We start from the raw sequence: 24,258 nt of genomic DNA, 5'->3' as shown, positions 1-24,258 counted from the left end.
GAACGGTCAAATACCCGAATCATCACCTCCTTGAAGTTGTCAAAGCTTGCGATGTACTCGACCTCAGCCTCCCAAGCAGCAGTTCCCCACTCGCGGGCACGTCCAGTCAGGAGCGAGATGACGTAAGCGACCCGAGCTCGCTCTCTAGCGTAGGTCACTGGCTGGAGAGAGAAGACAAGTTCACACTGGGTGAGAAACGACCGACACTGAGCATGGCCCCTTGCAGCTCAACAGCAGTCTGAATCAGGTTTGCACTCGCTGGGTCCATTCTTGGCTTGATTATTCTGTGATGTGGAAAGATGAGGACCCAAGAGCGATTATGCAAAAGGAAACTTCTTTAATTGAGTAGCGTAGCAAAAAAACAAGCCTTGGGTAAAACCACCAAAAGCAGCCGATGAACCGGTACCCAAAAGGTAAACACAAAGTCTTTACATGAATCAGCAAACAGAGGGGACGGGCCGGCGCTCGGGCTGTGTGCGGAGATTGGCGTTTAGCGGACCTCCTCTCCGCTTTCAAGATAATCTCAGGTGGCAGGTATGGTCACTGTCCAGAGTACTCGTCAGCACCAGCAGGGCTGGACAGAGAGCAGAGCAACAAGTTAACTCAAGGCACCGTTAGATCTGACCTGAGACACGATAGGACAGGACAGGAACGAGATGATTGTGAAGCTTCTGCGTGTACAGCAAACGAAATAATCAAGCAGAGAGCACAAACACGGGGAACAAGAAATAGCCAGGATGATTAGGGAAAAGAGAGAACAGGTGTGAATCTATTAGCGAGACAGAGGAGAGATAATGAGAAACAGCTGAAGAGGTGTGTGACTGTAGCAAAATAACCAGCAGAGGAGGGGGAAGCAGAGAAGGAAAACCGAAACCATGACAGAAAACTATGTGAATGGCACTCTGAGGCATGGCAGGTTTTTTGTCAGCTGAATTTAAATCCGCATCTGAAGTTTCTCGCTATGTTCAGCATGCAGCATCACATGTCTAAACAAATAGCACATGCTGTCAGTGATTTCAACCAATAGAGACGTGACGAGAACACTGTTTGTAAGCGAAGAAAACAAAAATAAAAACATTATTCAATAATTCCTTTGTCAAACCCAGATTGCACGTCTGATGGCAGATGGAGTATTATGAAAACAACTTTTCATATCTTTTCTGGACCTTGACACTGTTATTTACTTGGCAGTCTATGGGACAGTCTCAAACGTCCAGGTTTTCATCCAAAATATCTTAAATTGTGTTCCAAAGACGAACTGAGTTTTTACGGGTTTGGAATGACATTGGGTTAGTGAATAATGACAATTTTCTTTTTGGGGTGGAGTAACCCTTTAATTGTTGATCTGATCTGATCATTGGCTATAGCTTGCTTGGAAACTGCTGTTGCTTAAGCTATTTAGTTGCTTTTGGAACTTACTGTTTACCAGGATTTTATGTTTATCATTGATAACATTCTCATTATTAAGGCTAAGCTGTTTTTAGCAATGCTGTTGAACAAGCTTCTGTTTATTATTGGAAACATACTTGCTGCCAGTCGTTTGGTTATTGCCAATATGGAAGGCATATCTGGTGTTATGGGTAACATATCATTGCTTAAGCAGAGTTTGAAGGAGTGTGGAATCATGTTCATGGATGAGGAAGCGCATTGTGTTCCATAGTTTATTCACTGCGAACAAGCAATGCTTGGCTTCGAGACTTAGATATTCAAAGACAGGGTACTCATATTGCCATGAATGGGAAACAATGTAGCCAAATATTTTCAGTGAAAAATAGCTGAAGTCTGTTCAAGTTGCTAAATATCGGGAGGTGACAGCATATTCATCACGTCCTTACGTGCATTGCATTCTGCCTAGTGTGAGCCCTTTATATTGTTTACTTCTCTGCTACTCTGTTTGCTCGCACAGTGTATTTATAATACTGCCAAATTGCAATAAAACTCAGACAGTTTGAAATAGTGACTAAAATGTGGCCATTAAAGGCGGGCGTACATGGTGCGATTTTTGCTGTCGTACGAGTTCGCATGCGATTTTTTTCAATCCTGTGTAAATCGCGTATGCTCGTATGGTCACGGCTCGTTTCATTTGCGATGAATTACGAGCCGAGCAGAGTGGCTTACGAGCACTTCCCGGCCTCCCGATCATTTTTAAACATGTCTAAAAAGTTCGTGAGCTATCGTTTTGAATTCGTGAAGTGTGCGCGGTTGAACGAGCCGATTTGTTGATTTATTTGAAGTTGACCAATCACGAACTAGGAAAACCACAGAAGAAGAAAGACGAAGACGGCAGCGCCATGGCGAATGTGGACTATTGACCAGGAGGATAAACTCGCTGAAGTCTGACAGGAACAGCGAGCGCTGTATGATGTTTCTAGCAACGTGTTCCAATGCCTTTTTAGTTCTCTCTCTCTCTCACACATGCATATATAGTTTACAGGGACTCTCCATAGACGTAATGGTATTCTATACTGTATATCCCCATACACTACCTCTATCCATCACGGAAAATGCATGTTTAAAATTTCTATTAAACACCGTATAGTATTTATTTAAGCCATTTGGTTTACGAGGGAACAGGAATTGTCCTCCCAAACCATGTTTACATTGTAATACCTATTTCAGATATTTATAAACCATATACAAGAACACACACACACACACACACAGGGTGACCAAACGTCCCGGTTTCCGATTGCTGAAAAATAACCTGTTCGTGTAGGAAACAGTCACGGCTCGTATTAATATTTTATATGCAGTTATGAGAGAGGGAGAGCAGTTATATTAGGCGCGTTCGACTTGAAGCAGCGCTGCACAGAATGATCACCTGTATGACATCAAAGTACCGCGAGAGCGATTCGAATGCTTTGGATATGTGTGCTCTCTTATCGCTCTCACGGTACTTTGATGTCATACAGTGGTCCTTCTGTGCGTGCAATGGTGCTTCAAGTCGAACGCGTCTATCAACTTCGTGCGATTGCTTCTGGAATTCGCAGGTTGTAAAATCGTGTCGTATATCATCTCGTCTGTACGATTTTCAGATAAACTCACTCGTGCCGTGTGCGTGGACATAAGATCTTCCGACCATCCGAATTCGCACCGTGTACGCCCGCCTTAAGACTACATGTTAAACCAGTATCCTCTTCCTGTTAAATCCTGATGTTTTGTATGACAAAATCATCATACATAAGACTTAATCAAATTTGTTTTATTTGCTAAATCTAGCATCAAAGTCCCAAAGTTGGAAACACTGATGGGAGAAAGTGCAGAACACAGAGTGGCTGATAGGTCCACCTTCAGAGTTAATGAGCCAGCCGCTGATGGATAAAGTTGCTTTGGCTGCCGTTGAAGGCTCTGGTTGCTGTGGAGGCAGTCGGTGCTCTGAGACATGCATTTAGGACTGCACATGAGCAATTTTATGATTTGAGGGTTTAAAAACTTATGAAAGAGTCATTGTCAGATTTCTTTTTTTGTTTAATTGCGAGGTTTGGACAGATTCTTGGTGAAAACCTTTGGGGATTTTGGTGTTTCCCCTTTCATGGAGAGGGGAGCTGCATTACATGACCAAGAGGCGTCTCAAGGACAGATTTGAGTGAAGTGACTCACCTAAAAGGGATTTTGATGACTCAGACATTTCATAAAGGCAGCTATCTAAGCTTAAGGCCTATTTATTCTTCACACAATTTTTCTCTAGGGTCACAGACTGTAAAAAAACTGACAGGTTCTAATAATTATTCTAAAATCGCTCATTTAATGAGTGTTATTATGCTATCATGCTAGCAAATCATCATCTTAAGTCTCTCAATGCCTAAATTAAGGAGGACAATGTTTGGTTAGCTTCAAGCAGTCAACTGTGTTACTTCATTTTGTTTCAAGCGTTATTTCTCCCTGTCATGGAGTTATTCAGTGCTATGTCCAATATACATCAGTTTTCAAGGTATATCCTCACAAGTTGCCTTACCAGAGAACAGCATTCCTGATTACAATTTAAATATGCTATCTCCACCAGCTGAGACGAGAGTATCTGCTAAATCTTGACCAGTCTGTGAGAGGGGCAGGTAAACAGACCAATGTTCCACTGAAAGTTTGAAGACAGCTGATTGAGAAAATGCAGCAGTTTATCAATCTCGTGAGCATAGTGGCCTCTAATGGAGGGACACAGGCTAAATCAACGGCCAAATGAATAATGACACAGAGACTAGGGATGCATCGATCCGATACTCAGGATCGGTATCTGCTCCAATTCTGCCATTTTCTGAGTATCGGGTATCGGTCAGATGAGACCGATCCAAATCCGATAGTGTGCGTATACTATTCTGTGTTATTTTTGAGCCCCACGAAAGGCACAAAAAACATTATAAAGCACCAAAACATTTTTGTGCGCTATATTTCAGTTGTTCTAAAGCTGTTCCATACAGTAGTTCAATGTGAGGTACAGAATAATATTGAAGTCATTAAATTCAAGTTCACATAAACTCTTCTTTCTGCTGCAGCTGTCTGTCTTCCTCCATTCAGACATCAAACTGTGTGTTGCGTTTGGTTACTACAGTCAAAACTATGAAACTCTCTTCAGGAGCGCACAGTAACTGAGGTTTAAAACTGTTCAAAGAAAAGGCTCAATAAACTAATGCACACAATTAATAACTACCTATCAATATCTCTTCCCTTTGTACTAGTGATGTCCGGTTCGCGAATGAACCGTTCGATCTTTTTTTAGTGTACCAGTTGAACAAATTCACCAAATCGGACTGAATTGTTTGAAACGTTCTCCAGTAAGCATTAATCCACAAATTACTTAAGTTATTAACTTTTTTTTTAATGTGTCTGACACTCTCTTGAGTTAAAAATTAACCAATATACAGCGTAATTCATTTACTCAAACCGTACACTGACTGAACCGCTGTGAAGAGAGAACTGAAGATGAACAAGAGCCGAGCAGCTTGTGTGTTGTACTAAATTCTCTATGTGGACTTGGAGGGCTGCGCAGTCTGCACACTGTGACTCCGTGTCGTTTCAAGCTCATCATTCTAAGCACATTCAGATATATACAGGTATTGACACTGGCGTTCAAAAGTTTGGGATCAGTAAGATATGCAATGTTTTTTTTTTTTTTCAAACGAAGTCTCTTCTGCTCAATGTCTGCATTTATTTGACAGGGAAATAAACGGTATATTATTGCAATTTAAAATAATTGTTTTCTATTTTAATATACTTTTAAAATATAATATATTGCTGTAATGCAAAGTTGAGCCCTGTTAATCACACTGTGGATTAATTGCTGTCCGAATGAGATATGTAGACTAGCTTCAACCCACCCCCCCGACCCCGGAAATGGAAGTAACATTTGAATAAAAAGCGCATCGTAATTGCAAATAAAATATGCAAACATAACATTAATAACGTTTTAATGGCCATAACAAAACCCTTGCAAATGTGAAGTTACACACAAAGTATTGTTTGAGAAGCCTTGAACCAGTTAAGCTCACTCTTATAGAGCCCACTTGTGTGTTTACTGCGCAGCTCTCAGTCGAAGTCTGTCCCTCAGCCCCAGAGACATCATCAGTCTGCAATGTCACGCACAAGTGCTCACTCCAATTAGCATGTAGCCCCCCCACTCTCATTATGTTCTGCTGAATCAGGACCTCAATCAAAATACAGTCAGTATTGGAGAACGGACAGGTGGCTCTTCCAGCCTCTACGGAGCTTTTGCCTTCCTACGAACGAGGCAGAGCTCGCAGAGAGAGTTCACCAGTCTGCCTACAGTTTGATGTCAAAAGCTACGAATGACATGATGAGTAGCTCTTTTCAAAGAAAAAATTACCAGATGCTGGTTTGTTTATGTGGGGGAGTCTGACAAATTTGGCATAAAAGAAGATTGAATATCACGGGTCTCAAGAGCTATCCGGTTTCTTTTAACAACATGAAGTTGTTTTATGTTATCCTCTGAAACAAGAGCAGTTCTCCCAAAGCTGAAAATGAGTCATTATTTACTTTGTGATTGTGACTTTTCTTTAAATTTTGTTTTGAAAGATGGAATTTGGATGAATATTTGCTCTTTTTTTCACCAGTGAATGGAGATGAATGTTATTTTTTAAGCGCCAAAATTGCATACAAAGCACCATAAAAGTATCTAAAATGGTCCATATATCTTGTGTACTGTTCTTTAAGTCTTCTAAAGCCATGCATTAGCATTGTGTGATGAATTTACCCAACAGTATAAACAGTTCTGTAGCCGTAAAACCAAATTTAGTTTCTAGTGAGTCTGAAGACCTTGATTAGCTGGTTCACATATGTTTAATTAGGCTCAACTACAGGACGGTGGTCAAGTTCGGACACCAATGTTTTAGACCCATTGTAGGTTTGGCATCAGTGACCTTTGGTCATAAGACACACAAGAACTTACAATGTCCTCATATTGTTTAGCCTATTGTTGTAGACCTAACTCTGAAGAGTTCCAGAAGAGCTTGAATAACATTAGATTCATAAGACCATCGCTAACCTAAAAGGCATGATGTCAAATTAAGCTAATGGTTTCAAGTGGGTGTTGTGATGTGATTCAATAAATGTGAAAATGGTCTGGTCAGTTGAGAGCAGCTCTCTACTGTTCCTCTGTGTCTGCTTAAATAAATGCATATACCTTGTTCTAAAACACTGATTTAACTTTGTTAAGAGGTTGTAAAGTACTTGAGTAATTGGTTCTATTTTCTTCCTATACTGGGGTGTTATTTTGGGAATGTTTAAAGGCCTAAATACAAAGTTCTGTCATGAAACTCTAGATGGTGCAGGCCGATAGGTTCTAACTCGATCTGATATAATCTAGGCTAATCAATATCCACATGGTGCAGCTGATTGTTGTTTTGTTTTTGTTTTTTTCAAGTCACCAGCCAATGAACTTGCTGCTTAATATTCAAATTTTCATGTATTTGCTGTAGCTGTTGCAGTATGCTTAAAACCCTCTATCTTCCCTAGCTCCACCTGAATAGATCTGCTTTGGGGTAATTTCATATATGTTATATAAGGATGCTATTTCATATATGTTAAATGTGCAGCAGCAGTATTTCCCACGTGCTCACAGCAGCATGTCTGTGGATGTGTTGACAGTAGCAAGTCTCGAGACTCGCGTAGCAGATCTATTCTGCCAAGACCAAACACAATAACATTGCCATCTATCATACTAAACTCTCAGAGAGTTGTCATGACAGAACTGCTAGCACTGTGAATGTTAATTTGAGTTTGATATTTACCATAATGCCTTATTTGCTATATAGCTTTAAAGTTTCTATTATAAATTCTAGTTTTGTAATTGTTCGGTGGAGTAAATTAGTCACTAGTGCTTTATGAATAGTTACCTTTCCAGAGCCATCCCTTCCATGGCCTTTTGAATTTCATAAAAATTGGGTTGCAATTTTTGGATGGAAACTTTGTCAACATTTTACTGTACTCATACTTTAAGTAAAGTTTCTCTTGTATATCCCATTTATATGCAAATGTTTTTCACATTTACTCATCTAACTCAATTCTAACTAAATTGCTCAATATAAAATTAAAGAACAGTGGAGTTTAAAAAAAAAAAATAGCCTTGTGTTTACTGTTTGCTACAGCCATGAACTGTTATTTGCTACTTGCTAGTCTGTGGCAGATGGTACCAGGACATTTACATTCCAGATGGACAGCTTTTGAATATGTTCCTTCAGACAGAATGAGTCGTCAGTATTTTTTTTGCCATTTCCGCAGATGATAAAATTGTAGATTTTAGATCTCTTAAAAGTTTATTTTGTCACTTTTAGGAGTACGCTCACTTTAACAGATGACCTCAAAACTGAAAGTTGTAATCCTAAAGCCACAAAGCCCCATTTCATGTCATAATTTTCTTAGAGCTATTGTTAAAAATGTGTCTCGTTCATTTTCTGGCTGGATAATTAGTTTTTTGGGAGTGCAGACTCAGGGCCGTGGGAGATGTGCTGGTGTAGGGATTCAGGCTAATCCATGCAGTGTTGGGGAAAGATCCAGAACCTACATTTACATCTTTAATTTCAGGCAGAATCAAATTATATCACACCATTTGAGACCGAGCCCAAATCTCTGTTGAAAGAGAGGCGGAATGGGCCTGTTTGACTTTGGATGGATGAATTTCATTTCATTTGATAGTTTATAATGTTAGTTTACTGCCCTGCTTAAATATTTGAAAAGGTGTCATTTGTGTCACTCCAGGAGATCTTTGCATACAGATTTAATTCTCATTCCGAATGAAAACTATTTGCATAGTAATCGCTCTCTCTTTCTGTCTTCTTCCAGTATGTACCGCTTGCGGGCTCTGACGGCTGCCACCGTCGGGATGGTGCAGTTGTCAAGACGGCATCATGGCGGTGCCTTCCGTTCCTATCAGCGGCGTCGAGTGATGCTGGCTGCCCTGGCGGGGGTGACGGGCATCTCAGCCAGCGCTGGACTACTGTGGACAAGGTACGGATCACTGTAGACACCTGTCCCATACATAAAGTGTCTTTTATACAGTATTTTAACATATAATGTATAGCTACATCAGCTTTTATTGAGGCGTTTCAGCATTGATTTATTTTGTTTTTGTGATTGGAGTAAAAAAAACATTTTGGAAGAATCGGATTGCCTAATTCCTGTGAATGTAGCAGCATTATATATATATATATAGGTTAACAGGTTAACAGCTGCTCAGATTAGAGACCAGGTCAATGGCACATGGAGTTCTAGCAGCAGACACATCTCTAGAACAACTGTTAAGAGGAGACTGTGTGAATCAGGCCTTCATGGTAGAATATCTGCTAGGAAACCACTGCTAAAGAAAGGCAACAAGCAGAAGAGACTTATTTGGGCTAAAGAACACAAGGAATGGACATTAGACCAGTGGAAATCTGTGCTTCGGTCTGATGAGCCCAAATTTGAGATCTTTGGTTCCAACCACCGTGTCTTTGTGCAACGCAGAAAAGGTAAACGGATGAACTTTACATGCCTGGTTCCCACCGTGAAGCATGGAGGAGGAGGTGTGATGGTGTGCTTTGCTGGTGACACTGTAGGGGATTTATTCAAAATAGAAGGCATACTGAACCAGCATGGCTACCATCCGGTTTGCGTTTAGTTGGACCATCATTTATTTTTCAACAGGACAATGATCCCAAACACACCTCCAGGCTGTGTAAGGGCTATTTGACCAAGAAGGAGAGTGATGGGGTGCTGCGCCAGATGACCTGGCCTCCACAGTCACCGGAACTGAACCCAATCGAGATGGTTTAGGGGTGAGCTGGACCGCAGACTGAAGGCAAAAGGGCCAAAAAGTGCTAAGCATCTCTCGGGGAACTCCTTCAAGACTGTTGGAAGACCATTTCAGGTGACTACCTCTTGAAGCTCATCAAGAGAATGCCAAGAGTGTGCAAAGCAGTAATCAAAGCAAAAGGTGGCTACTTTGAAGAACCTAGAATATGACATATTTTCAGTTGTTTCACACTTTTTTGTTATGTATATAATTCCATATATAATTCCACATGTGTTAATTCATAGTTTTGATGCCTTCAGTGTGAATCTACAATTTTCATAGTCATAAAAAAAATAAAGAAAACTCTTTGAACGAAAAGGTGTGTCCAAACTTTTGGTCTGTACTGTGAATATGTGTTTGTGTGTGTGTGTGTGTGTGTGTGTGTGTGTGTGTGTGTGTGTGTGTGTGTGTGTGTGTTTGTTTGTTTGTTTTTTTACAAAAAAGTAATTGTCCATATAAATAACACCATAAAATGTTTGTTTAGTAAGATTTTATTAAAAAAGAGGCAGAATGGCTTACATATCGCTGTCTGCATATTAAACTGGGATAGGAGAAAGTATTGTAACATGAAAAAAATGACACTTCACCTTTAACGTAAGTGTCCTTAGAGCCTATATCTGCAGAGATTCATCTGCAATCTTGGCGAAGGCCCGTGCAGTGTGTGTGTGTGTGTGTGTGTGTGTATAAAGGAGCTGATATGTCAGCAATATAGAGAAATGCATCTGGGACCTGATCTATAGAATGAAGGGGTTATGGGACGAGGTGCTATTTCGATTCTCAGTCTGTGCAGTTATTTTCTCTGTTTCTGATTATATTGAATTATTGAACAAACCTAATTTTATCGATCCCATCAACACAACGGCAGGCCTGTTTTCAAATTACTACTTTTTGTCCTGAAGATATTGCCCTCCTCTATATTGACCTTCAGTATGAGGCACACCTCTAGAGATAAATACACATTGACAATGTTGGTTCTTATGTGTAATGATGAGTAAACTACATTTTTTGAAAGAACGATTGTCAGGATGTTGCTAAAGAGTTCAGAGTAGTTTTTTTTAGCACATTGCTATGTGATTACTAACTGAACCAAGCCAACACAGCATATCTATATATGGTTTGTGTTGATTTTTAAAGTAATCTATGGGCTTTTCGTTACATCGTCCCCCACCAGAAACTGTAGGTCTGATTGAAACAACGTTACAAAAATTGTACACAGTTTGGTAGATCTAATAGATAAGCATATTAGAATGATTTCTGAAAGATCATGTGACACTTACAACTGGAGTAATGATGCTGAAGATTCAGCTTTACATCACCGGAATAAATTACATTTTAAAATAGAAAACGATTCTTGTAAATTGTAATAATATTTTACATTATGGTTTTCATCAAATAAAAGCATCCTTGGTGAGTATAAGAGACTTCTTTCGGAAACATTTCAAAATTGTAATAATTCCAAACATTTTACAGGCGGTTTACAGCAAATATACTGCTGTATATTTTTTAGTGTGACTGATCTGCATGCTCTCTTCTGATTGGCAGAGCATATGCAGAGGCGGGATCTTCAGTCAAGCATGAGGAGCAGATGAAGGAGGAGGAGTTTTTGAAGGATATAGAGGAGGAGGCGGGGTCAAACGGTGCTCTCAAGACGAGTAGCAGGGAGGAGGAAGACGAGGCAGGCACAGAAGGGAAGAAAAAGAAACAGAGAGTCGGCTTCCGTGACCGCAAGGTGATCAATGCACATGCACTTCATCTCAATCGCATCATGATGAGGCCAGTGTCATCCAGCCATTATCTGATGAATTCATCTGGCTTCACCATGTGCAGATGAAATGTGGACCTCTCACATCTAATCAACATGCAAATCCAAAGTCATGAAATCCACCTCCATATTTCTGAATTGGGTTTCATATGATATGACACCAGTGGGAACGTGGCAGAGCGACAATAGCAAAGTTAATAAATTGCAGCTGACATTAACTGTGGAGAAAATGTGATATTAAAGCAGCATCTGGGACAGGCAAGTGCGGGACTTGCTGATTAAAGGGAAAGAGTAGAAAGGATGAGAGAAATGAATGACACTGTTGTTTTTCTCCGAAGTTATTTTTTCCCTTTTAAATGGGGCACATAAAAAAAGGCCTTTTCATAATATACTTTGATGTTCTGAGTAATAATGCATTTCATAACCAATGTGAGTAGGAATGCAAATACATATTTTTCAGCCTTTTGACAGTGTTCTATTTTGATATTTGTTTATTTGCTCTGAAATTACTTAAAATTTGGTTAAACCACTGTTTCAGCCAAAAAATGAGTTATTTAATCCAAACATTTATTGTATTTAAAAGTGCTTAATAAATAAATGAAAATGAAATTAAAAGGTTCACCCAAAAATGATGCAGAGAACCAATGATTTTTGTTCTTGCATTTCAGTCAAGTATGTTTGAACTTCTATTACCATATTTGATGTGCTCCATGTACAGTGGGGAAAATTTGTTTAGTATTTAGTCAGCCACCAATTGTACAGGTTCTCCCATTTAAAACGAGAGAGGCCTGTAATTTTCATCATAGGTACACTTCAACTATGAGAGACAAAATGTAAAAAAAAATCCATAAAATCACATTGTAGGATTTTTTATGAATTTATTTGCAAATTAAGGTGGAAAATAAGTATTTGGTTAATAACGAAAGTTTATCTCAATACTTTGATATATACCCTTTGTTGGCGATGACAACAAATGGCGAAGACTTTTCTGTAAGTCTTCACAAGGTTTTCACACACTGTTGCTGGTATTTTGGCTCATTCCTCCATGCAGATCTCCTCTAGAGCAGTGATGTTTTTGGGCAACACAGATTTTCAACTCCCTCCAAAGATTTTCTATGGGGTCGAGATCTGGAGACTGGCTAGGCCACTCCAGGACCTTGAAATGCTTCTTACAAAGCCACTTCTTCATTACCCAGGCAGTGTGTTTGGGATCATTGTCATGCTGAAAGACCCAGCCATGTTTCATCTTCATGGCCCTTGCTGATGGAAGGAGGTTTCCACTCAAAATCTCACGATACATGGCCCCATTCATTCTTTCCTTTACACGGATCAGTTGTCCAGGTCCCTTTGCAGAAAAACAGCCCCAAACCACGATGTTTCCACCCTCATGCTTCACAGTAGGTATGGTGTTCTTTGGATGCAACTCAGCATTCTTTCTCCTCCAAACACGACAAGTTGAGTTTTTACAAAAAAAGTTCTATTTTGGTTTCATCTGACCATATGACATTGTCCCAATCCTCTTCTGGATCATCCAAATGCTCTCTAGCAAACTTCAGACATGTTCTGTCTCAAGCAGGGGCACACGTCTGGCACTGCAGGATTTGAGTCCCTGGCGGCGTAGTGTGTTACTTATGGTAGCCTTTGTCACTTTGGTCCCAGCTCTCTGCAGGTCATTCACTAGGTCCCCCTGTGTGGTTCTGAGATTTTTGCTCACCGTTCTTGTGGTCATTTTGAGATCTTGTGTGGAGCCCCAGATCGAGGGAGATTATCATTGGTCTTGTATGTCTTCCATTTCCTAATAATTGCTCCCACAGTTGATTTCTTCACACCAAGCTGCTTACCTATTGCAGATTCAGTCTTCCCAGCCTGGTGCAGGTCTACAATTTTGTTTTTGGTGTCCTTTGACAGCTCTTTAGTCTCGGCCATAGTGGAGTTTGGAGTGTGACTGTTTGAGGTTGTGGACAGGTGTCTTTTATACTGATAACAAGTGAAGGACAGAGGAGCCTCTTAAAGAACTTGTTACAGATCTGTGAGGGCCAGAAATCTTGCTTGTTTGTAGATGACCAAATACTTATTTTCCACCTTAATTAGCAAATAAATTCATTAAAAATCCTACAATGTGATTTTATGGATTTTTTTTTTTTTTTTTTACATTTTGTCTCTCATAGTTGAAGTGTACCTATGATGAAAATTACAGGCCTCTCTCATCTTTTTAAATGGGAGAACTTGCACAATTGGTGGCTGACTAAATACTTATTTTCCCCACTGTATGGATGTATGTTGTAGTGGTCAAAATACCTACATTAGTACATCAGTAGTATGTACCAATACCAGTAACATCCTATGGTTCTCCGTACCAATTTTGGTACCATAGCACAAAGTATTGCAATGCTATTAATAATTCAATAAATAAATATGTTAAAACATTAGAATGCAGCCTTCAAATAGTGTTCAATTGTATTAAAAAGTTTAAATGAAAGTAATAAAATGGCAAAGAAACCCATTACAGCATTTTTGCATTTTGCACTGCAAGACATAATGCACAGATCTATTCTGACACATCAGATTGGTTTTGTATCATCCGTTGCTATTGTTATCACGATGTTAAACATCACTCCTGAAACTGCAGTATGTACTTAGCTTAAAAAAATAAAACTTATTCAAATTATGAATGGGTTATACACAGAAAGTGAGCAAAGACCCTCCATTATAATCAATGAAGCAGATCATTTCAGTTCAGCCATGACACATGCTGAAAATTCCCGTTATAAAAAAAAAAAAATCTGACTGTACAGCACAGTGAATCTCTTATTTACATCGTATTTTTATTTTCTTGGTTCTAGCGAAACTATTCGCAAAAGTGCAGTACTACCAGTACTGTGGAAAGGCTGGTATCGTTATGTTAAAAAACAATTTTTTTTGACTTGGTACCAAAATACTTTTGACAACACTAGTGTGTTGATCAAATTTACATTTACATTTTACATTTAGCTGACGCTTTTATCCAAAGCGACTTACAATTGCTATATATGTCAGAGGTCGCACGCCTCTGGAGCAACTAGGGGTTAAGTGTCTTGCTCAGGGACACATTGGTGTCTCACAGTGGATTCAAACCCAGGTCTCTCACACCAAAGGCATGTGTCTTATCCACTACGCCAATACCACCCCCAATTTTAATTACGTTTAAAAATTCTAAATATTTGTTCATCATATGAAGACTTGGATTTAACCACTCGATTCATATGGATTGTTTATTCTTCATAAACATTTTGAAACAAGAAAGGGCATTTGACTTTCAATAGAAAGACAAAAAATCCATTTCTTTACAGTATCTAAAAAATATATTCACAGAACTGTTTGGTGCAATACAAACTGACCTGAGTGTAGAACATATTTCCTTGAAACAGAAGCTCTACTGTAGAATGTGTCGACATGGTTACTTAGGAGATGTCTTGTGGTTGTTTTTGTGTATGCATTCTTTAAAAAAGGACCACATTTATCAGGTTGATTTATTTTTGCTGCTCTGTGTCCTAAAATAGCAAGATGCAGGAGCGGTTGTGGTTGCGGTGGCAGTTGTTCAGACCCTTTTGTTTGAACCTAATCATCACATTTCATTATAAGCTGAGAAAAATGGTGGAATGTAGTTATTCACTGAAATATGGATACAGTATTAAAATAAACCGCAAACGAATTTCTGTGTAACATCTGAGGACTCTATACCTGTATATCCTCATAACATATACCATTGTAACCATATTTGTGGTGCTACTAAAAATAGCAAATATAATGTTCATATATTAACTACCTAATCCAAAAATGTCTATTCTATCTTAATGTTTGCATTAGGGGTGTAACGGTACACAGAAGTCACAGGTCAGTACGTACCTCGGTTTTGGGCTCACGGTTCGATACAAGTTCGGTAAAACAAGAAATAGATCTTTTTCATTTATTTTGAACAGACAGTAGTGCTACATAAGACATGCACAAAACAAAAACAGCAGATTGAATGAATGAAAATGCTGATTCACTCTCTGACAGCAGGTGGTGCTAATGAAACAGCAGCGATACAGCATTTCCTTGGTTACTACTGTAAACAAAGCAGCTGCACTAAACCAGTAGCCCCTTACTGGTTGGATCCACATCTAGGGCGTGGAGATTGGAAGGTTTAGGGTTGGAGATGGGTGGGTTAAGGAATCAGGGAGTGGAGACAGGTAGGTTTAGGTATATGTAAGGTGGGAGGAGTTGGGTCTGGATCCAACCATGCCCCCTGGATCTTGTGTTCTGTAGTGAGGAACTCTTATAAACACTAATTTAATATGCATTATACGGAGGTAAGTGGAAAAAAAAAAGCGATCAAAACTTTTCTGAAGATGGTAAGTTCCCCCCAGAGATACATTCTTTCTTCCTTTTGCGCATTGCAAACAGAGACACTGCATTGTCTCCTCTTTGCGACTGTCTTATGCATCTCTGGCCTCTTAGTGTCCTGTTTGCAGACTTTGTAATATTTCCACACAAATTACATTTTGGGAAATGATTGCAATGCAGTTTGTGTGCAATTTCGGGAAAAGAAATCGGCCAAAATAAAACAAAAAATAAATTTTTTTCCAATTTATGGTCGGTAGACCGGTTTATCTCAAAAGCCAGAAACCTTCCACGCTTCTGATTTGAAACAAGCAGGCGGTTCTTGGAGCTCTTGCATGCCAACTGAACTCACCGTTTTTGGTTTGAGTTGGTGCGCAGATCATCTCCTCTTCTGCTCTTTCCTGTTGTGCAGTTAGCATTGCATTACCACACACCCCCTTTTCATTTGATCGCCAATGACTGACTGTATTCATTGTCTGACTGCATGAACTGAACCGTGATGTCTGTACCGTGACCGTTTGGCACGAATACATGAACACCCCTAATTTACATCTATTAATCTCTATATATCATTTATTCTGCTCATATTTCATGAATCAATCCCACTGTGTATTTTGTTAACATATGTTTTGTGTTGTGTTTCGGTATGCTTCCAGATTTATCGTGTCATTTTGAGTGTCCCCATCAAAGTCATTTTAAAGTGTCACATTGGTAATCTTTTTAAAGCATTCTGAAATTGGAATATTATGAGAAATAAAAAAAACGAATAAGCAAATGCTTTTTCACGAGTGCCAATCATTCTATCTCATCCCTGTCCCTTTTGTCGTCCCTGTCCGCATGAACAAAAACATACCTCATTCAAAACTCCCATCTTGTATGAGTTAACTTAAAAGAACAGTTTCTTTCAGAATGAGTATCACTTCGTTTAATCGCTTTGTTTGAGATGTACTTCGATTTTTAGCTTTATTGGTATTTTCGTTAATTATTATTTTTTCCTTTGTCCGAAATACACTTTGGATTATAGCTTTGTTAACAGCTCAAATAAAATTAGTTGGGACTGTTAATTAATTCATGCAGCAATTTTTTCAATTGTATAATGTTATGTTAACATTAAGATGGCTATAGTGTTTTTATCTGAATATTCAGAGATAAAACAATCAGTAAACCAATCATTGGTGATTCCCCTGAGGAGTGTGAACATTGTGTCACTGTGAACTATTAAAACATTACTCTGTTTTTTGTTTTTTTGTTTTTGAGCAACTGGCCTGGCCGACACAGCCACAGTTGCTCCAGTGGCTACAGGTTCAGGGGCATCTGTTAGATGGGAAATTGGTCTGGAAACCCATTTGAAAACTATTGTTGATGCTCCATTTGGTGCACAAATGACACACTTGAGCTTTACTTAATATGTAGAGTACCAAAGGATCACATTTACATTTTAAATTTATAGAATACACTGTAAAAACTACAGTTAAAATTTACATAACCATTTATTACGACTAGTAATTCCAATGTCGACTAGCAGCTGCTGCTCCATTTAGTCAACTAGTTGACTAGTCTCGCACTTTCCTAAACTTCAGCCACTTGTGTCACAGGTACTACACAGTCAGAAACAGCATTAGGTTAACCAATTTAGCAGACAAACTTAACAGCATTTTACTCTTATATTATTAGTTCTGCTGTTTAACAGTAGTGGTATATGTCTGCTGCCTCCTAATCATAAAACCTTGTTTTAGCCAAGGCAGCAACCCATGTATCCTTTGTGCATAATAATGTTTTCATGACACAATGTGTTGAAACCTTTGTGGAGAATTTGCAGTAACATACGAAATTACATTTGCTTAACAAGTTATTTCATTAGTTTTGAAACATACAACGTTTTTATAGTACAGTGAACTCTCAAAAGATCAAGGAAAGTGTGTGTGATGTTTGGCATTAGGGTATTATGGTGCTTGTGCATTTTCTCTGTACCCCTCATTGGTGTGCCAATGTCATCTGGCATCACGGCCAGCCCACTGTGGGTGCCAGTTCGATGCCAACATGTCTGATTCTGATGCACTGTGTTTCCATCCGAGACAGAGCAAGAGCCGTGACACATGACCACACACACACTCAGCCTCTTTCTGTATGAATGATTCAATCAGATGGCAGTTAGTGATGTAAAGAGCTCCCTCTGTGAATGTTGCGTACATTTGCTCTCATTAGACAGACAGCATGCATCAAATTGTTCTATTATTATTTTAAAGACATTTGAGCTGCCGTCAGTTTTTTCAGCTTTTACTGTGACACAGCAAGTGCTCATGTGCTGGAAGAGTGTTTATTGTATAATGTGAAATTTACCTCTCTGTAAATGTGAACTCATGTAATCGCGACCTTTAATATTTCAAAATCATACATGTCATACACCATCACTTTAAAGGAACACTCCACTTTTTTTGAAAATAGTCTAATTTTCCTACACCCCTAGAGTTAAACAGTTGACGTTTTACTGTTTTCAAATCCATTCAGCGATCTACGGGTCTGGCGGAAGCACTTTTAGCTTAGCTTAGCATAGATCATTATATCGGATTAGAACGTTAGCATCTCACTCTAAAATTATCGAAAATAATCCCCAGCTAGTTTATGAAGTTGCAGCAATAGCAGAGATGCTGGGGACTATTTTCGAGAATTTAAGAGTGAGATGCTAACGTTCTAATCCGATTCAATGATCTATTTCCAGGCGCTGCCTAATATCACTGCGCCTGGTGCACCCATGGTATGGCATAATGGCAACAAAGTTCCTTGATTATTACGCCAGAATGAGAGTATAGTTCCTAGCCACATCAGCCTAGAAAATCACAACTTTTCATTTTCTGTCGGTCCTAATACATGATGTAACTACAGAAGAGTCAAGTTTTAAATAGGATAAATATAGAAACTCTTTTGTCATTTTTGAGCGAGATGCTAACAGTCTAATCAGATTTAATGATCTATGCTAAAAGTGCTACCGCCAGACCCGGAGGTCATCTGAATGGATTCAAAACCAGTTAAACTCAATTCCTGCATTTCCTGAAGAAAGTATCAATACTTGCAAGGCAGCAACAAGAAAGTAGAGTTTAGATTTTAGGCTTTGGTTCTGTGTAAATGAAATCGCTGTGCAGTTGTCATGACAATCTGTGTATGTCTTGTTTTCTGTCAGGTTTATGTGAGCAATTAACTCAGTAAAACACTCTCCATCAGAATATGTGTACTTCTCTACTATATATTATGCAAAATCTGTAAATCGTATGAGTTAGGGTCTTTTAAATACACAGATTAAGAATTTGGGGGAAAAATGTCAGAAACGTCAGACTCTGTCTTGCTTTCTTATGTGGAACACAAAAGATGATATTTTGAGGAATGTTTTTGACAATTTTTTTTTTCATGTATTGAAAGTCAGTGGACTTCCAATACATCATCTATTATATGGACAAAAACCCACTGAGACATCTTTTCGAACATCTTTTTAGTAGCGGTCAACATCCCTCAACCTTTAGTATTGGAGTGTGTTAAGAGTAAAATATAGAGCAACTAAATAAAACATAAGGCAAGGGTCTCTACACGTGTTTCTTGACCTAGCATCTTAAAAAGACAATACTTATGGTGCTAAATCCTGAAATAATGGTGATGCCCAATGCAGTGACCAAGTATGTTCATCTGACACAAGTATAAATAAAAAAAGTTAGCAGTGGTGTGCAGTGACCTCAGGAAATTCAGGGATTGATTGACAAGTACAGTTTCTCAGTACAAGCCTCACTTACTGCAGGCATTCAGGCAATATCCTAAACTCCAAATTGTCATCACCTCATCTTGCAACTACAGTCACTTCTGTTGACTAATAGTTGCACACAAACTGACACTCAATTAGCTTAGAAAAATGTGTTAATTAGCCTACAGTAGCCTGAATAATAAGTCACTTGCAAAATGGGCATTTGCTAAAGACGTCCAGATAGTGGAAAAGGAAGCATCATCAAAGGCTGGATGAGAATGATGACACTGACCTCTATTACTGCTTATTTTGATGTTCTTTGACCAAAAAATAAAGACACACCCATCACAATAAGAGACACACAACCTGCAATGGATGATTTTTCAATTAATACATGCCATATCACCGTAGGCTGTTAATAACTTTTAGGCTGATCTTGATTCATAACTCAAAACAAAACTGTCTGCTGTTTTGCCATAGTTGCTGTTATGACAGCCATAATGACAAGCTATTGCAATGATCAGAGGGTTAGATTTAGTTAAGTAAATGTCCAGCCTTGGCAGGCTATAGCTATCTAGAATGCTTTATTAGATTTTATTATTATATTATTTATTCAATATTTTCTTATATAAAATTAATTTGATCACAAAGTACTATAAAGGTTGCAGATTTCGCTAATGTATTACATTTCACAGCTTCTTTTCCACTAATGACTGTTGCCTACTCAGAAAATAACCGCAGGTGTTACTAGGTTGGACACAGAGTGCATTGACTGCCTTAGGTATTTTAGGACTACATATATATTCAGGACCTCAAACCTCGACCCAGCTCTTAATAAAGCTTCAGGCACTTCTGACACACTGACCATTACTTCAATTTCATATTGAGTTCCTAATTGGCAATTACCCAACAATTTACCAATTGAATTGGTGAATCATTTTCTGTACCTGATCATTTACACACAATGATTCATTAATATGGACTTTATACAAGGGTAAACACAGCACACCAATGCAATGATGGTAATAGTGTTTGTTTATGCTACAACGCTACTTGAGTAAAGTAGCTTGTCACTGTAAAACTACACAGTTTTAAAAAACACCTGAACTCCTGTCACACTAGTACAAATTTTGTTAATTTAGTATATAGACAAAAGTTAAGTAGTTACTTCCCAGCATTGATATTGACTGTAAGTGTGTTTTTCTGTGTGTGTGTAATACAGGTGATGGAGTATGAGAATCGGATCAGAGCTTACTCCACCCCAGACAAGATATTTCGCTACTTTGCCACCCTGAAGATCATCAGTGAGCACGGAGACGCGGAGGTTTACATGACTCCACAGGACTTCGTGCGCTCTATCACACCCAATGAGAAACAGCCAGAGAGTGAGTTTCAGTCTCTCTCTTTTTTTTTTTTTTTTTGCCAAGGTTGTGCAAAATTCAGAATTGAATATTCCAATTGGCCACATCAAACAATTGCAGCAATATATTTATATGCGTTTTTCAAGTCATCTCCAGGTAATATGTAGGAAAATTCAGGAATAAAATATTATGGTATAAATATTTGTCATCGAGTGTGACGTACACTCACGTTTAAGCTAATTATGTGCTGTATGTGATCAATGTTTATGTGTGAATAAATGCATAAATTAAAAGCTGTTTAACATATAAAGTGGCCGATCATGTCTTGTAGAAGACTTTAGTGTAGGCTAACACTTAAAGGAAAATGCCACCGTTTTTCCATATTCCAATATGTTCTTCCCTCAGATTAGACGAGTTGATGCATACCGGCACGCGGTACCACTATGCTAGCATTTAGCTTAGCACCATTCATTCCTTAGGATCCAAACAGGGATGAATTTAGAAGCTTCCTAACACTCCCATGTATTCTCTATTTAAAGACGGTTACAATTTTCGAAGTGCTGCGAAGTGCTCTTACGCCATACATTATAGTTATCACTGGAAAAACGGTGGCGTTTTCCTTTAAGGTGACATTTTCCAACCCATGTTATCCTTAGGAAAATGACAGTTAACGGGCTTTATGCAACACATGGGTTTTAAGGGATACTTAAGAGAAATTCTTATGGTTTATGACGTTTAACCTAAAAAAAACCATTAAGTAACATTTAAGGGATATTTTATGCAATGCCTTTTAGTGTAAGGGAAACTTAAGGGCAATCTTAAGGGAAAATTACACTTAAGGTGCTTTATGCAACCGGGCCCTGTTTTCTAATCCACCCCTCACATGATACCAAAGTCCATGACAGCTGAGCCAGGAAAACAGCAGTTGCATGTAAAGTGATGGCAAACCGAGCAGAGGCTTTTAAAGGAGGGGATTCCACAGTGAAGTGTGATCACTGGCCATGCATAACTGATAGAACTGCTGATGGCTGCAAATGTGTGTATTTGCACGTGTGATTGCATCTACACTTTCAGTTCAGCATTTCAGACCGGTCTTCATAATACATTTGTCATTTTGGACAGTACATTTTAGTAAATTGGATGATACCCCAGTGGATCACAAATAGAAGATTTCTACTTTTGAAGAACCTCCTTGCAGTTTGTTTTTCATGAATAACCATTTGTAGTGATTAAAGCTACTACAGAACGAAACAGTTAAAGTTGTCTATATTACTCATGTACTATAATTATAGTGTTCTGTCATATTACAGTTCTGAATGAGGAACAGCACAGAATAGTGGCCATTACTCAGATCATTGACTTGATAATTTTTGGTCTGAATTGATTAGTTAAATATGATCCATACATAATGGCTTGTCTATGATTTACATTTACATTTATTCATTGAGCTGACGCTTTTATCCAAAGCGACTTACAATTGCCACATATGTCAGAGGTCGCACGCCTCTGGAGCAACTAGGGGTTAAGTGTCTTGCTCAGGGACACATTGGTGTCACACAGTGGATTTGAACCCGGGTCTCTCACACCAAAGGCATGTGTCTTATCCAGTGCGCCAACACCACCCCCTGAACATGTTTTTAATTTCTGAATACAATTTTTTAAATATTGATATTAAGTTCAATAATTTTGGAATTACTGGGTGGTGAAATATTGATATCATGATGAAAAAAAAGCCTCATTAAATAGTCGGCATGATCAATTATTATAATTTCTTAAAAAATATTTCTTTTTTATATTTCTAGAAAAAAAATCTTAAATGAAAAAGTCTTTTATATTCATTGATTTATCATTAATGGTATACAAACATACATTTGTTAAAATATAATAAGGTAAAATAAACATTGGTAACTTAAAATAAACACTATTAACTATTTGCTGCTTAGCATGCATATTACTAGAATATTGTCTGTTTATCAGTACTTATAAAGCAGAAATTAATGTCTTATTCTGCATGACCTTAATATTGATCTCTTAAGTCCTCCCATAGTCATAGTTAAGAGTTAGTTAACTAAGAATTGGTCACCAAACTAAAGTATGACCAAACTTAAAAAATAAATACAAATAATTTTTATCTTGGTTAGCCCACATTTATCTCCTATTTGAATAATTTTTCTGTGTATTACTTTGAAGCTGCTTTGAAACAATCAATATTATATGAAGTGCTATGTAAATGCAGGTGACTTTACTTGTACTTAAAATCATTCTCTCCTCTGCAGCTCTCAAATCTTATTCTCCATTTCATATATTTGACACATATTTGTTATATACAGCTTGTGCTCTTCTGTAATGCAGTACATTCAGATGCGCTTTAATAACAGGGTTGTCAGTAAGACCATGCAAAGAAAAACGGCCACTATTAAAGCAAAGTGAATGCTAAAAAATACCCACTTAATTTAGCACTTTAAGGCCAAATTTTACTGCAGTCACTAAATGAAAGTATTCACTGTTCACTTGGAAGCAGTAGAACTGGGTGTAATGTTCGTTTTAATGGGGTCTGTTATCTCCTTTTGATGGCTCTGTGTCCGTACAGCCCACCTCAGCAGTCCTCCGAGACCCCGACACACCTCCACAGCTTTTAATCTCTCTCTCCTGCTCTCTTTTTGTCCAGCGCCTAATGTCTTTTCTTTTTACTGCACGCATTCCTTGTGGTTGGCGATGTGATCAAAATTTTATCCACAGTCTTTATAAGTAATTATCCCACTATATCCCATAGTAAGTATCGACATTAATTATTATTATTATTATTTTTTGCTAGTAATGCACACACAGGTGTGCTTTATTGTCTAATAATTCAATGGACCAGAGTCAGTTATTCCAATTATACTACAGTCCCCACACCTCAAGACATTGTTCAGATGATGTGTTTCAAGACATTTGTCAGGTTTTTGTTCATAAAATGCTCTTGCGTGTAGGACTAATATTTCTAATATTGGAATATACTAATATTCTCACCCCTCTGTTGCTAATTCCAATGGCTTGAGCCATTGATAATGCGATTATTAATGCAGCCTAATGCAGTTATTAGAAAGAGACCGTGAACATTACTACAGAAAAGATCTTTACCTCACTTGATATTTTTATGTCTTTATTTATTGGTGAACCGAAACAAACTTTTATTTTTTAACAAAGAAATGATAAGTCTGACATCAAACACTTCCACATTATATAATTTTTGAATTAAACAAGTAAAAAAGTTAAACTTGTATTATAAAACAGATTCAATTCTGAGTCTGATTGTCGCACATCTGTGACTGCACATAAATTGTTTTCTATCCAAAAGTCTGAGACCACTAAATGCTTCTATTTTGCATTTTTCTAATTTAAGGCAAATTAAATTATAACAATCTGAGTGAAAGTGAAAGTTTATAAAAAAAATAAAAAAAAACATGATATAATTAGTGCTGTGCAACGATCAAACTTTTGTTGGGCTGGTAGAGACTTGTGTGTGTGCGGGATGCAGGAGAATGTGTGCTCACACTAGGCAATCTTAATCGTCCCAGAGCGCGTTTGACCCCCAAAATCTCTACATCATCCATACCACACCATACCATTATGACTTTGCTCTACAGAAATACTAAAACAGTAAATTTCGTTACGTTTGTTCATTACATTATATTAACATTTATTCATTTGGAAGAGGCTTTTATTTGTAAACTTACATTGCGTCTACATTTACACAGTTGCCAATTCCACTGTGTACAGTACATAG

The 24,258-nt window shown here is 38.2% G+C and overlaps 1 protein-coding gene across 2 annotated transcripts in view; it reads left to right on the top strand.

Moving 5' to 3' along the window:
* Window positions 1-24,258, top strand: part of LOC132110964 (calcium uptake protein 1, mitochondrial) — a 71,188-nt gene that overhangs the window by 7,613 nt on the left and 39,317 nt on the right. For both annotated transcript variants that reach the window (XM_059518115.1, XM_059518113.1), the window contains exons 2-4: window positions 8,290-8,454; window positions 10,820-11,006; window positions 20,351-20,513. In XM_059518115.1, the coding sequence (XP_059374098.1) occupies window positions 8,291-8,454; window positions 10,820-11,006; window positions 20,351-20,513 (514 nt within the window). In that variant the 5' untranslated portion in view covers window position 8,290. The remainder of the gene's footprint in view (window positions 1-8,289; window positions 8,455-10,819; window positions 11,007-20,350; window positions 20,514-24,258) is intronic.

This window comes from Carassius carassius, chromosome 30, assembly GCF_963082965.1.
Source record: "Carassius carassius chromosome 30, fCarCar2.1, whole genome shotgun sequence".
Lineage (NCBI taxonomy): Eukaryota > Metazoa > Chordata > Actinopteri > Cypriniformes > Cyprinidae > Carassius > Carassius carassius.
This window is presented reverse-complemented; position numbering and strand designations above follow the sequence as displayed.